Here is a 15,438-nt window from a genome sequence, read left to right as displayed (position 1 = left end):
ACAATTACGCATCTCTACAAGCTATTCTATTTCGCTTTTGACCATTTTTAGGAGTGGTCAAATTTTGACTTTTTTCGCCATACTATACTATTGCCTTGTTGGCCATTTTTGTGACATGCTAAAATATAATGTTTTTGGTGTTTTTTTGGCCACGATTACCACTTTGTATACAATTACGCATCTCTACAAGCTATTCTATGTCGCTTTCAGCCATTTTTAGCAGCGGCCAAATTTTGACTTTTTTCGCCATACTATACTATTGCCTTGGTGGCCATTTTTTGACATGCTAAAATATAATGTTTTGGTGGTTTTTGGCCACTATTCCCACGTTGTATACAATTACGCATCTCTACAAGCTATTCTATGTCGCTTTCAGCCATTTTTAGGAGCGGTCCAATTTTGACTTTTTTCGCCATACTATACTATTGCCTTGGTGGCCATTTTTTTGACATGCTAAAATATAATGTTTTTGGTGGTTTTTGGCCTTTATTCCCACTTTGTATACAATTACGCGTCTCTACAAGCTATTCTATGTCGCTTTTGACCATTTTAGGAGTGTTCAAATTTTGACTTTTTTCCCCATACTATACTATTGCCTTGGTGGCCATTTTTTTGACATGCTAAATTATCAGGTTTTTGGTGGTTTTTTGGCCACGATTCCCACGTTGTATACAATTACGCATCTCTACAAGCTATTCTATGTCGCTTTTGACCATTTTTAGGAGTGGTCAAATTTTGACTTTTTTCGCCATACTATACTATTGCCTTGGTGGCCATTTTTCTGACATGCTAAAATATAATGTTTTTGGCATTTTTTTGGCCACGATTCCCACTTTGTATACAATTACGCGTCTCTACAAGCTATTCTATGTCGCTTTTGACCATTTTTAGGAGTGGTCAAATTTTGACTTTTTTCGCCATACTATAGTATTGCCTTGTTGGCCATTTTTTTGACATGCTAAAATATAATGTTTTTGGTGTTTTTTGGCCTTTATTCCCACTTTGTATACAATTACGCGTCTCTACAAGCTATTCTATGTCGCTTTTCAGCCATTTTTAGCAGTGGTCAAATTTTGACTTTTTCGCCATACTATACTATTGCCTTGGTGGCCATTTTTTGACATGCTAAAATATCAGGTTTTTGGTGGTTTTTGGCCACGATTCCCACTTTGTATACAATTACGCATCTCTACAAGCTATTCTATGTCTCTTTCAGCCATTTTTAGGAGCGGTCCAATTTTGACTTTTTTCGCCATACTATACTATTGCCTTGGTGGCCATTTTTTTGACATGCTAAAATATAATGTTTTTGGTGGTTTTTTGGCCTTTATTCCCACGTTGTATACAATTACGCATCTCTACAAGCTATTCTATGTCGCTTTTGACCATTTTTAGGAGTGGTCAAATTTTGACTTTTTTCATATACTATACTATTGCCTTGGTGGCCATTTTTTTGACATGCTAAAATATAATGTTTTTGGTGTTTTTGTGGCCTATATTCCCACTTTGTATACAATTACGCGTCTCTACAAGCTATTCTATGTCGCTTTTGGCCATTTTTAGGAGTGGTCAAATTTTGACTTTTTTCGCCATACTATACTATTGCCTTGGTGGCCATTTTTGTGACATGCTAAAATATAATGTTTTTGGTGTTTTTTTGGCCTTTATTCCCACTTTGTATACAATTACGCATCTCTACAAGCTATTCTATGTCGCTTTCAGCCATTTTTAGGAGTGGTCAAATTTTGACTTTTTTCGCCATACTATACTATTGCCTTCCTGGCCATTTTTTTGACATGCTAAAATATCAGGTTTTTGGTGGTTTTTTGGCATTTATTCCCACTTTGTATAGAATTACGCGTCTCTACAAGCTATTCTATGTCGCTTTTGACCATTTTTAGAGTGGTCCAATTTTGACTTTTTTCATTATACTATACTATTGCCTTGGTGGCCATTTTTTGACATGACAAAATATCAGGTTTTTGGAGTTTTTTGGCCACAATTCCCACTTTGTATACAAATACGCATCTCTACAAGCTATTCTATGTCGCTTTCAGCCATTTTTAGGAGCGGTCCAATTTGGACTTTTTTCGCCATACTATACTATTGCCTTGTTGGCCATTTTTTTGACATGACAAAATATAGTGTTTTTCGTGGTTTTTTTGGCCTTTGTTCCCACGTTGTATACAGTTCCGCATCTCTACAAGCTATTCTATGGCACTTTCGGCCATTTTTAGGAGCAGCCAAATTTTGCCTTTTTTCGCCATACTATACTATTGCCTTGGTGGCCATTTTTTTGACATGCTAAAATATTAGGTTTTAGGCGTTTTTTTGGCCTTTATTCCCACTTTGTATACAATCACGCGTCTCTACAAGCTATTCTATGTCGCTTTTGACCATTTTTAGGAGTGGTCAAATTTTGACTTTTTTCGCCATACTATACTATTGCCTTGGTGGCCATTTTTTTGACATGCTAAAATATAATGTTTTTGGTGGTTTTTTGGCCACGATTCCCACGTTGTATACAATTACGCATCTCTACAAGCTATTCTATGTCGCTTTTGACCATTTTTAGGAGTGGTCAAATTTTGACTTTTTCGCCATACTATACTATTGCCTTGGTGGCCATTTTTTGACATGCTAAAATATAATGTTTTTGGCGTTTTTTGGCCTTTATTCCCACTTTGTATACAATTACGTCTCTACAAGCTATTCTATGTCGCTTTCAGCCATTTTTAGCAGCGTCAAATTTTGACTTTTTTCATTATACTATACTATTGCCTTGGTGGCCATTTTTTGACATGCTAAAATATCAGGTTTTGGTGGTTTTTGGCCACGATTCCCACTTTGTATACAATTACATGTCTCTACAAGCTATTCTATGTCGCTTTCAGCCATTTTTATAAGCAGTCAAATTTGGACTTTTTTTTGCCATACTATACTATTGCCTTGGTGGCCATTTTTTTGACATGACAAAATATCAGGTTTTTGGCATTTTTTTGCCTTTAATCCCACGTTGTATAAATTACGCGTCTCTACAAGCTATTCTATGTCGCTTTTGGCCATTTTTAGGAGCGGCCAAATTTTGCCTCTTTTCGCCATACTATAGTATTGCCTTTTTGGCCATTTTTTTGACATGACAAAATATTAGATTTTAGGTGTTTTTTTGGCCACGATTCCCACTTTGTATACAATTACATGTCTCTACAAGCTATTCTATGTCGCTTTTGACAATTTTTAGGAGTGGTCAAATTTTGACTTTTTTCGCCATACTATACTATTGCCTTGGTGGCCATTTTTTGACATGCTAAAATATCAGGTTTTTGGCGTTTTTTGGCCTTTATTCCCACTTTGTATACAATTACGCGTCTCTAAAAGCTATTCAATGTCGTTTTCAGCTATTTTAGGAGCGTCAAATTTTGACTTTTTTCGCCATACTATACTATTGCCTTGGTGGCCATTTTTGTGACATGCTAAAATATAATGTTTTTGGTGGTTTTTTGGCCTTTATTCCCACGTTGTATACAATTACGCATCTCTACAAGCTATTCTATGTCGCTTTTGACAATTTTTAGGAGTGGTCAAATTTTGACTTTTTTCGCCATACTATACTATTGCCTTGGTGGCCATTTTTTTGACATGACAAAATATCAGGTTTTTGGCGTTTTTTTGGCCTTTATTCCCACTTTGTATTCAATTACACGTCTCTACGAGCTATTCTATGTCGTTTTCAGCTATTTTTATAAGCAGTCAAAGTTGGACTATTTTTGCCATACTATACTATTGCCTTGGTGGCCATTTTTGTGACATGCTAAAATATAATGTTTTTGGTGGTTTTTTGGGCTTTATTCCCACGTTGTATACAATTATGCGTCTCTACAAGCTATTCTATGTCACTTTTGACCATTTTTAGGAGTGGTCAAATTTTGACTTTTTTCGCCATACTATACTATTGCCTTGGTGGCCATTTTTTTTGACATGCTAAAATATAATGTTTTGGTGGTTTTTGGCCTTTATTCCCACTTTGTATACAATTACATGTCTCTACGAGCTATTCTATGTCGCTTTTGACAATTTTTAGGAGTGGTCAAATTTTGACTTTTTTCGCCATACTATACTATTGCCTTGGTGGCCATTTTTTTGACATTCTAAAATATCAGGTTTCTGGCGTTTTTTGGCCACGATTCCCACTTTGTATACAATTACGCGTGTCTATAAGCTATTCTATGTTGCTTTCAGCTATTTTCATAAGCAGTCAAATTTTGACTTTTTTCGCCATACTATACTATTGCCTTGGTGGCCATTTTTTTTGACATGCTAAAATATAATGTTTTTGGTGGTTTTTTGGCCACGATTACCACTTTGTATACAATTACATGTCTCTACGAGCTATTCTATGTCGTTTTCAGCTATTTTTATAAGCAGTCAAAGTTGGACTATTTTTGCCATACTATACTATTGCCTTGTTGGCCATTTTTGTGACATGCTAAAATTTAATGTTTTTGGTGTTTTTTTTGGCCACGATTCCCACGTTGTATACAATTACGCGTCTCTACAAGCTATTCTATGTCGCTTTTGACCATTTTTAGGAGTGGTCCAATTTTGACTTTTTTCGCCATACTATACTATTGCCTTGTTGGCCATTTTTTTGACATGCTAAAATATAATGTTTTTGGTGGTTTTTTGGCCACGATTACCACTTTGTATACAATTACATGTCTCTACGAGCTATTCTATGTCGTTTTCAGCCATTTTTAGGAGTGGTCAAATTTTGACTTTTTTCGCCATACTATACTATTGCCTTGGTGGCCATTTTTTTGACATGCTAAAATATAATGTTTTTGGTGGTTTTTTGGCCACGATTACCACTTTGTATACAATTACATGTCTCTACGAGCTATTCTATGTCGCTTTTGACAATTTTTAGGAGTGGTCAAATTTTGACTTTTTTCGCCATACTATAGTATTGCCTTGTTGGCCATTTTTGTGACATGCTAAAATATAATGTTTTTGGTGTTTTTTTGGCCTTTAATCCCACGTTGTATAAATTACGCGTCTCTACGAGCTATTCTATGTCGTTTTCAGCTATTTTTATAAGCAGTCAAATTTGGACTTTTTTGCCATACTATACTATTGCCTTGTTGGCCATTTTTTTGACATGACAAAATATAATGTTTTTGGTGGTTTTTTGGCCTTTATTCCCACTTTGTATACAATTACACGTCTCTACGAGCTATTCTATGTCGTTTTCAGCTATTTTTATAAGCAGTCAAATTTGGACTTTTTTGCCATACTATACTATTGCCTTGGTGGCCATTTTTTTGACATGCTAAAATATAATGTTTTTGGTGTTTTTTTGGCCTTTATTCCCACTTTGTATACAATTACATGTCTCTACGAGCTATTCTATGTCGCTTTTGACAATTTTTAGGAGTGGTCAAATTTTGACTTTTTTCGCCATACTATACTATTGCCTTGGTGGCCATTTTTTTGACATGCTAAAATATAATGTTTTTGGTGGTTTTTTGGCCACGATTACCACTTTGTATACAATTACGCATCTCTACAAGCTATTCTATGTCGCTTTTGACAATTTTTAGGAGTGGTCAAATTTTGACTTTTTTCACCATACTATAGTATTGCCTTGGTGGCCAGTTTTTGACATGACAAAATATCAGGTTTTAGGCGTTTTTTTGGCCTTTATTCCCACTTTGTATACAATTACGCGTCTCTAAAAGCTATTCAATGTCGTTTTCAGCTATTTTTATAAGCAGTCAAATTTGGACTTTTTTTGCCATACTATACTATTGCCTTGGTGGCCATTTTTTTGACATGCTAAAATATAATGTTTTTGGTGGTTTTTTGGCCACGATTCCCACGTTGTATACAATTACGCGTCTCTACAAGCTATTCTATGTCGCTTTTGACCATTTTTAGGAGTGGTCCAATTTTGACTTTTTTCGCCATACTATACTATTGCCTTGGTGGCCATTTTTTTGACATGACAAAATATCAGGTTTTTGGCGTTTTTTGGCCACAATTCACACTTGGTATACAATTACGCGTCTCTACAAGCTATTCTATGTCGCTTTTGACCATTTTTAGGAGGTGTCAAATTTTGACTTTTTTTCGCCATACTATACTATTGCCTTGGTCGCCTTTTTTTTGACATGCTGAAATATCAGTTTTTTGGCATTTTTTGGCCACGATTCCTACTTTGTATACAATTACATGTCTCTACAAGCTATTCTATGTCAGTTTTGGCCATTTTTAGGAGTGGTCAAATTTGGACTTTTTTCGCCATACTATACTATTGCCTTTTTGGCCATTTTTTTGACATGCAGGTTTTTGGCGTTTTTTGGCGTTTATTCCCACTTTGCATATTATTACGCGTCTCAAACTATTCTATGCCGCTTTCAGACATTTTAAGGAGCAGTCAAATTTTGACTTTTTTCGCCATAATATACTACTGCCTTTTTTGGCCATTTTCTTGACATGCTAAAATGTCAGGTTTTTAGCGTTTTTTGTCCACAATTCCCACTTTGTATACCATCCCATGCTCTAAATGCTATTCTATGTCACTTTCAGCTATTTTTAGGAGCGGTCAAATTTTGACTTATTTCGCCATACTATAGTATTGCCTTGTTGGCCATTTTTGTGACATGCTAAAATATAATGTTTTTGGTGGTTTTTTTGGCCATGATTCCTACTTTGTATACCACTACGTGTCTCTAAAAGCTATTCCATGTCGTTTTCAGCCAATTTTAGGAGCGTTCAAATTTTGACTTTTTTCACCACACTTTACTATTGACTTAGTGGCCATTTTTTCTTTACGTTTTTGGCGTTTTTTTTGCCTTTATTATCACTTTGTATGCCATGATACGTCTCTGCAAGCTATTATAAGTCGTTTTTAGCCATTTTTAGAAGCAGTCAAACTTTTTTTGACATACTATACTATGGAATTTTTTGCCTTTTGTTTAACATGCTAAATTATGGGGTTTTTGGCCTTAATTCCCACTTTGTATACTATGTCTCTATAAGCCAGGGTTCTCCAAATTTTTTCGAATAGGGGTGAAATTATATAATACGATATCTTGGTGTTTCTTACATCACATACCACGGTTAAAAACAACAAAACACAAAGAAACAAAAGAAATGCAAGTTTCATCTTTCACTGAAATTGATTCCATTCACACTTCTTTGCTGCTAACGTGCCTCGACAAGTTATTATATGCTGTTTCAGCTGTTTTTTCAACATGCCAAAATTTGATGTTCAACATACAATACTTTGTCATTGTCAGCCATTTTTTTGACATGCTATATCATGACAATTTTTCTCTGTTTCTTCAACTTAGTATACTATGATGTGCCTTGTCAAGCTATATGTGATTTGAGCTTTTAGACTCACTTGTTATCCAAATGGCTCCCACAAGGTCAGTCCCTCCAGTGCAGCAGCTTAATCTGGGATGTTAGGGGTTTAACCATATCTCTGTGAAGATATGCGCAGAGCAGTCTCTGATCTCCTGTTGCTGAGTGAGCCTTAAGCACACCTCATCCACTCCAATCTTTTGTGACTGGACATTAGCCAGAAGAAGCTTTAGTGGAGGAGAAGCTCTTGGTCCAAGTCGGGTCAGCCTCGCCCTGATGCCGGCTCTCCTCCCTCTCTCCTCCCTCTCTTTGTCTTGCACTTTCAGGTGTTGTTTCTCTCCTCTGGTCGGACTTGCTGCTCAGCACATGCTCCTGGTGGGGATCCTCTCGCGGTCTGCTGCGTTCAGTACAAAACCACAAAACTTTTCCCAATGTTAACAAGTGCTTCTCTACACCAACAGGCTATAATATGTTGTTCTCAGCTGTTTCTTCTGACATGTCAAAATTTGACGTTTTTTAATATACCATTCTATGTTGATTTTTGTCGATTTTTTTTCGACATGCCATGTTATGATGTTTTAGGCTTTTTCTTTTTCAACATTGTATACTATGATGTGTCTCTACAAGCTATAATATGCCATTTTCAGCCATTTTTTTGACACATCAAAATTTTTACATTTTTTTGACATACTATACTAGGGCATTTTTGGCCATTTTTTGACATGCTAAATTATGAGGTTTTTGGCATTTTTTATTGACTTTCTGTTTTATGTTTTTATGCCTCAACAAGCTATGTCGTTTTCTGCTGTTTTTTTCAAAATGCTTAATTATGACGTTTTTGCCCCCTTTTTTCCCCACATTGTATACTACGATGTGTCTCTACAGGCTATTGTATGTCGTTTTAAGCTGTTTTTCGACATATGGGTCATATTTGACAGTCACCTCACCTTTGATCAACACATCACCCAGCTCACTAGAACAGCCTTCTTTCACCTAAAAAACATTGCGCACATTCATCCATTACTCCCTTTCTCTGCTGCTGAAACTCTTATCAACACCTTTTTCACATCCAGACTTGACTACTGTAACAGCATCCTCTGCAGTACATCTTCCAAAGTCCTCAATAAACTTCAATATATCCAAAACTCCACCGCAAACCTCCTCACCCACACTTGCCCCCGTGACCACATCACCCCTGTCCTCCAAAACCTCCACTGGTTCCCCATCGCCTACCGTATCCAATTCAAAATTCTCCTCCTCACGCACAATGCCCTCAACCACCAGACCCCTTCCTATCTCAGTGACCTCCTTCCTGCAGCCTCAGCTCCTCCAAAGCATACCTCCTCTCTCCACCATGCAGAACCAAGCACTGACCCTAGGGGGACGGAGCCATCTCCATGGCTGCCACCGCACTTTGGAACTCACTCCCAAAATATTTTCAAGACTGCTCTGACACATCCAAATTTAAATCCATCCTAATAACTGACCTTTTTAAGCTGACTTCTAATGTGTGACTGTTCAGTATTCTTTTTTACTTTTTATTTAAGTATGTCGTCGATTTGTTTGCTTTGTATTTGTGTTTTGTTATTATGTTTGTCTCTTTTTTTACTTTTGTACAGTGTCTTTGACTTCCTTTAAAAGTGCTTTATAAATAAAATGTATTATTATAAATTATTTTTGAAGAAATATCATATTGTAGCATTTTTATGATGATTTCACAACATACTATAATATGACTTTTAGGAGTACTTCCATTAGGCACTATATACTATTGCGTTTTGATGACATTTTTGATACATAATTTCTGATTATTTTTTGACATACTATACAGTGTCCTTTTTAAGACATAATAGCCTATTGGTTTAAACTAACTACAGGAAATACATGACTAAAGGAGCCGATTCAATGGGACCTTGACTTACACTTGTTACTGTGTGAAACTAATTTTACCTCCTATGTGGAAAATTAATCAGTTGTGAAAGAGTACGGCCAACAAAACCATAAACATTTCATTGTTTATTTTCAACTTCATGTTCAAAAAGTTACATAGTATTTTAACAATTAAAATGTGCTAAAGCACAGCGTTCTAAACTTCTAAAAGCCGCTTCGGACAAATACAGAACATTTCAATGAGCATAAAAAAAGAAACCTATATATGTATAATAAAAAGTGTAAAACACCTACACATTAAAAATCATTGAACATCACCATTAATGAAAATAAAATGAAAGAGGAAATGTACAAAAGTCTGTGGGAACACAGGAGGAGGAGGAGGAGGAGGAAACTTCCATACAAGCAGAGTGTGTTTGAAGTGTGTTGCTTTAATCGAACATGTCGTCATCGTCGTCTTCACCCCCATTGTCTGACTCAACAAAATACTTTACCTCCTTCTTGGCCCGGCCCGGCCGGTCACGGGACGGAGCACTTATAGCGCTCAGGCTGTTGCTGACGTCATCTTCATCATCAGATGGAGGTTTCTGAGGCTTCTGCACAGGAAGACATTAAAATATGTAAAAAGACTGAAACAGGAAAAACATGCTGGTGTCAAGTGCACCACTGCTGCCTATGCTCCTATTCTTTATGCTATTGTTTCTACTATATTTCAATCTCTTTAATAATTAAGAACCAAAAATTTGCTGGAAAAAAAAAAAAAGTTAATTTTCGCAGCAACAGAGGCAGTCCCTCTTGAATCGCAATCCCATCACTGATGTTAACAGTAGAAGCTGGTATATTTTACATGTCGAAAACTAACACTGGATCTAATAAACATAGGGAGATACTCACTTTGCCAGCAGGTTTTGCTGCTTTTTTCATTGGACTGTACTCATCTTCAGAACCGGAGCACTTCCGCTTCCTCCCTCTGCCTTTACCTGCAAAAAGTAACCACAACTTCCAATTACTAAAACATTCACCATCAGCATTTTTTATTATTTATTTTATTTTTATGTTTAAAAAAAAACAGGATCTGTGGTGAACCTTTAAGAGCTGGTGCTGGCTTCTTGGACCCAGTGTCAGAGTCAGAGTCCCAGATGGATTTATCTGGTTTCTTTGCTTTTGGTGCTGGTGGTTTCTTAGGTTTGGGAGCTGCATCAGAGGGCTTCTTAGCTGCTGCAGATCACAGATAAAAAAACTGACCATTACATACTGTTTACACATGGTGAGTCATATCTGGAAGCATTTCACCGTCTTTCTTTTTCATAATATGCTTTGATGAGTTACACCCATAATATCCTTATAAAATGCATAATGGGCTCCACTCTCCTCCCCTCCCTGCTGTTGGCTCTAGTCCTGCATTAGAGCTCCCTCTGTTGAACACGGTGAGTCATTACCTTTCTTTGATGCTGACAGTTTGTCAAACGCAGAGCTGCTGGAGTAAGTGGAGAACACTGGGCCGCTGTCGTCATCACTGTCAGACTTGGACCCATCTGCGAGACAAAAACACAGGCGAACGCTCACCTGCTGCACTCTCAGTACACACCACGTCTGCATGTTCACATCTCGGGCTCAGTTAACCATCTGTGAAGTATCATTCAAATCTGCCTTTCTGCACAACTCTGTTACACTCTGTTTAGTACTTAAAAACTTGGTTTGTCCTATGCTGCAATTGTTCCGACAAACTAATCAGATGTTGACTGAAAATGTTTTACACATCAGAATCCAACAGAACTACATCAGAAATGTTGGAAGTAGCCGGTACAGTAAACTAAGGTGTTGCTGACATTAGGCAGAGTTAAAGGAGAGTTATGTTACACGCTGATGGCAACTCACAGTCAACATACCAGCAGTTGATTAACCCTGGAGCGACATCTTTTTTCGTTGCTTTCAGAAGCCTATCACAAGTATTTAAACCTTTAAACCCTGAGCGAATTGGTGTGATTTCTTTCAAAAACATGGAGAAAAAGGCTTTAAGCAACTTGGTAACAAATTTGCAAGATTTAGAAAATTAGTTTGTAAAATCTATGAGAAAATTTCTAGGGATTTTTTTTTTTTTTTTTTTTACATATTATAACATTTTTATATTTAAAATTATCATAGTTACATGTTTATAATTATGTTACACAATTATATTATTTATGCTCTTTGCTGAGGTTATTCCTATCTATCTAATTTCTTACTTTTTAAACTTTATCTTATTTATGTGTTTATTTTTAACCAATTTGTAGCTATTTTCCTTGTATCCCTTTGTTTTCTAAAACCAATTTCTTGCTAGTTTTTGGTTCATTTATTCTTCTGTTGCTCATTGTCTTCTTTTTTAAACAAATAAATACACCACTATAAATTTAAATAACCAGCGGCAATTAAATAGTCAATCAGAACGTGCGTGTGTGCCACGAGCACGTACAACACTCAGCAGCAGCAACCCACGTCAGACGCTTCACACTGTGCCGCAGCAAGCCAACACGCAATCTGTGGTCATTTTAACTTGAACAGCGAACTTCACCACACGAAGATTAACTGCTGAAACAAGTGACCTGCTCTACGTTCTGCCCACCGGCCAGCAGTTTGATCAGCTGGCTAGAGTCGAGCTGAGATGGGCTAGTTCACACCGCTGCAACTTTTCTTTGCAGCTTTCTAAAATGGTTTCGTCTTGTTGCAAATATTTGGTGTGAACTGGGCTTTAGGGTGAAACTGTAGCTGGTTTTGACTTCAGTCCGACACTGAGCTCATACTCACCGCTGTCGTTGCTTTTTTCAGAGAAAGCTGACTTGGATGAGAAGATGCTGGTTGTCTCTTTCTTTTCAGCTACAGGTGCAGACCTTGAGAGAAGCAGAAACAACATATTCAGCATTTCTTTTCTAGATATTTTTGGGCCTTTCTGCCTTTATTAGATAACGGACAGCAGAGACAGATGACAGGATATTCGGGGAGTGATGGACCTGACAATCTACAAAGATCCCTGGTTAGATTTACAGGTGTGAGAAAATATGGCTACGTGATAAACGTCTTGAGACCTTTGCACACAGAGTCCATTTTTTAATCCATCATCCAAAAAACATTTGTTATATCTTATATCACAGATATCTTACACATTTAGTCGGATGCATTTTATTGTTCTATTCATTGTAAAAAATCATAATATGAGATAAAATGTTAAAACACATCTGCTCCGTCACTTCTCAGCACTGGAGGTAGCTATCTGCTCTGCTCTCTATCGCCACACATTCGCTTTCTGTTTGTCCACCCCTTCGTCATCATCATCAGTCTGACCTGATAAAGTGAGTCATCTGAGTTATGAAAAGATATCGTGCACTTGGCTCCTCTCTTTGACACCAATGTGATTTGACTGTTTCTTGGTCAAAAAACTCTCTTAAAGCTTTTGACGGATGAGAAAAACACAGAAAATTGAACCTGTTCCGAAAACTTTAATGTTAGACAAAAGTTTTGGAGTCAGGCTGACACAACATGAGGTCGTATTTTTAGATGTGCAACATTTTCGGACGAAAAAAAATGGACTCAGTGTACAAAGGATTTTAGACCCTGGATTATTGAAGATGCCCATAAGGAATCGACTCAGAGACTGCAGCTGAAGTTTAACACGCTGCAACTGTCCAACAGACTTTCTATCTCAACACATTCAGATGAAGCTCCCGACTGTGGTTTCAATCTTACGTGGTCTTTTGTTTGGGAGCAGAGTAGGGGTCATCGATATCCTCGTCATCTTCATCATCATTATGGTCGTTGAAGCGCCCCTTGGTATCGGAGGAGGTGAAGTCGTCTTTGAATGACCTCACTGGAGAAGACACCACATCATCGTCACCGTTCTCTTCGTCTGCCCCGTCCTCCCCGTACTCCTCCTCTGAGAAGTCGAATGTGTATTTTGGTTTGGAAGCTGGAAGACAAGAGCAGAGCGTGTGTCACATTATTATTGCTGCCGATTCGGGTGCCTTGTACAATAATTATTCGTGTTGCGTTTGGGTTACATCAGACGGAGCCCTCAGAGGCTTGAAGCCGTCAGAGGCTAATCAAACTGACGAAACGTAGAGCCGGTTCACAAGTTATTTTTGGCCTCAGGCTGCATGAAGTGGATTTAAATAAAATGTTGGCAGTCACTGTGTAACCAGCTACCTGATCCTGTCGGTGGGTCATATCAAAGAATTTGTACAAATGAAAAGAGAAATAAAGGCTGAAAAAGACACAGATAAACCCTAATTTTCTTCTGTTTTTTTAAAGTTTAAAATAACTGATAATGAATACTACTTTCATTTGTTCTAATTCTTAGAAGATTCTTGTTGATGTAGTTCAGTAAATGTGTCCAGCCCCTCTCCTTTAAAAAGGAAAAATTCATGTTTTTTTAAAGGCTGTCTTAATACAACATTCGCATTTGCTCTAAGAGTTATTGGTCACTGTACAGGTTTCTGGTGAAGATATGAGATACTTTGCTACTAAGCAAAATTAGTAAGTCCATGCTAGTTAAATGAGAAACCTGTTTATAATCTTGATATGGTAGGTTAATTGATAAAGCACAAACAGCCAATCACATCACAGAATAAATGCATGATAGTCCTTACAAAAACCTACTAGCAGGGTTGGTTGACTTAGCTTAACACATCACATTTTTTTTTTTTTTGCTTCAAAATTGGATGGAAAGACGGAAGAATACTCCCTCAGGGGACACTTAAACCCAACTTTGTGTTTTTTTTAGGGGGGAGAAGTGATCTGAAGCCTTAAGATCAATTTAAGATGCAACTCAACACTGTGTGTCACAAAACTCTATTGATAGTGTTTTGGATAGGCCTCTATTGAAAGTTTGAACATTTGGAGCGTATGGGGGCTAACAGAAATTTGATGCCCACTCCCATGCTCAATTATGTCTCGTAAATTGTTGAAGCAATTTATTGGGTTAATACCATTTGTTTCACAGATGTGGTGCTCAATTTGAGTGTTTTTTCAGCCCTTGAGAACTGCTAAAATGTTCAAAGATCCACATTAAGACACCAGGAACTTGAGAAAAAAAAAATCAATGCTGTGATTTGATATAAAAAAAAAATTGAAATATGAAGATTTCTATAAGACTTGCATTTTTCTGCAATTGGATGACGAACACTTCAGTTCTGGAAACTTCTGAGAAACACCGTTATTGTCACCTACGGCAGCCAATCATCCTCTGAATGGTCTCCAGTTTATGGTTGTAAAGTTTCATGAAGCCATAATTATTGTCGCAATAGATTATTTTATACAGTGAGGTCAAGTTTCAAAAAAAGTAGTCCTACTCAATGAATCCACAAGAGTCTCAGCTTTACAGTCAAACCCAATTTATGCAATTCCAAGACCGTTTAGGGATGGATGTATTCAAATACAATAGACAAGAAGAGCACATTTACACTGCTTAAAAGATGTGTGTGAATAGCATTCAGTGGATGTCTGTAAACAGGAGACGTGTGGGTACCCATAGAAGTCATTTTACTCCTGTAAAAAAAGGTTGTGCCTTTTTTAGCCTCGCTAAAATATAGCCTAACTTTTGAGCTTTTGTTTAACCCAGTCCCCACAGGCCAGCATGATACGGTTGGCACCAAGGGGTTATCTGGTTTCACAATATACCCGTACAGTAAGAAAGGATGGCCGGTGCTGCTGCAGGTTGGTGTTAACAGAGACGAATAAAAACTCAGCTGAGGGCCAGACTTTACCTGATGCCCTCTGGGACTTGGTGTCTCTGGGGATGACAGGCTTACTCTCCTCCAGGTCACTATCCGACTTGGACTCGTCGTCAGACCAGGGGTTTCTCTTCTTCCCCTTCTTCGCAGGGGTACCTTTGGGTGCTGGAGGTTTTCTTACTCTGGGAGGTCCTGCAACACATTAAACAAGATTATCAGACTGTTTGCAAGTTCACTGACTCACTCGCGCGCGCGCACGCGCCACGCACGCACGCACACACGAAAAGAGAGTGGAACATCACACATTGATGCATATAAGGGCATATAAGGCAGAAAATATATAAACCTTTGTCTAACATTATGTGGAAGAAGGTTTTACATGTTATATATGACAGATTACTGTTATTAATGAATTAATCGTTAGTTTCATTACACACGACCAAGTTCTATGACTTTCCAAAACTTTCAATTATTTTTT

The 15,438-nt window shown here is 37.4% G+C and overlaps 1 protein-coding gene across 3 annotated transcripts in view; it reads right to left on the bottom strand.

Annotated features, from left to right (window-relative positions):
- Positions 1-9,371: 9,371 nt before the first annotated feature.
- The window catches only part of top2b (DNA topoisomerase II beta), a 29,317-nt gene continuing 23,250 nt past the window's right edge, over positions 9,372-15,438 (bottom strand). For 2 of the 3 annotated variants that reach the window (XM_042506271.2, XM_088090317.1), the window contains 7 exons: positions 14,994-15,152; positions 12,979-13,198; positions 12,043-12,125; positions 10,698-10,793; positions 10,345-10,476; positions 10,153-10,238; positions 9,372-9,854 (listed from right to left, as the gene is read on the bottom strand). In XM_042506271.2, the coding sequence (XP_042362205.1) occupies positions 9,690-9,854; positions 10,153-10,238; positions 10,345-10,476; positions 10,698-10,793; positions 12,043-12,125; positions 12,979-13,198; positions 14,994-15,152 (941 nt within the window). In that variant the 3' untranslated portion in view covers positions 9,372-9,689. The remainder of the gene's footprint in view (positions 9,855-10,152; positions 10,239-10,344; positions 10,477-10,697; positions 10,794-12,042; positions 12,126-12,978; positions 13,199-14,993; positions 15,153-15,438) is intronic. The other variant, XM_042506272.2, reaches the window with a different exon arrangement.

The sequence above is a fragment of the Plectropomus leopardus genome, chromosome 17 (genome assembly GCF_026936395.1).
Source record: "Plectropomus leopardus strain MGB_pleo_1.0 chromosome 17, ASM2693639v1, whole genome shotgun sequence".
Lineage (NCBI taxonomy): Eukaryota > Metazoa > Chordata > Actinopteri > Perciformes > Serranidae > Plectropomus > Plectropomus leopardus.
Note: the sequence above shows the minus strand (reverse complement) of the source record. Positions and strands in the feature narration are given on the sequence as shown.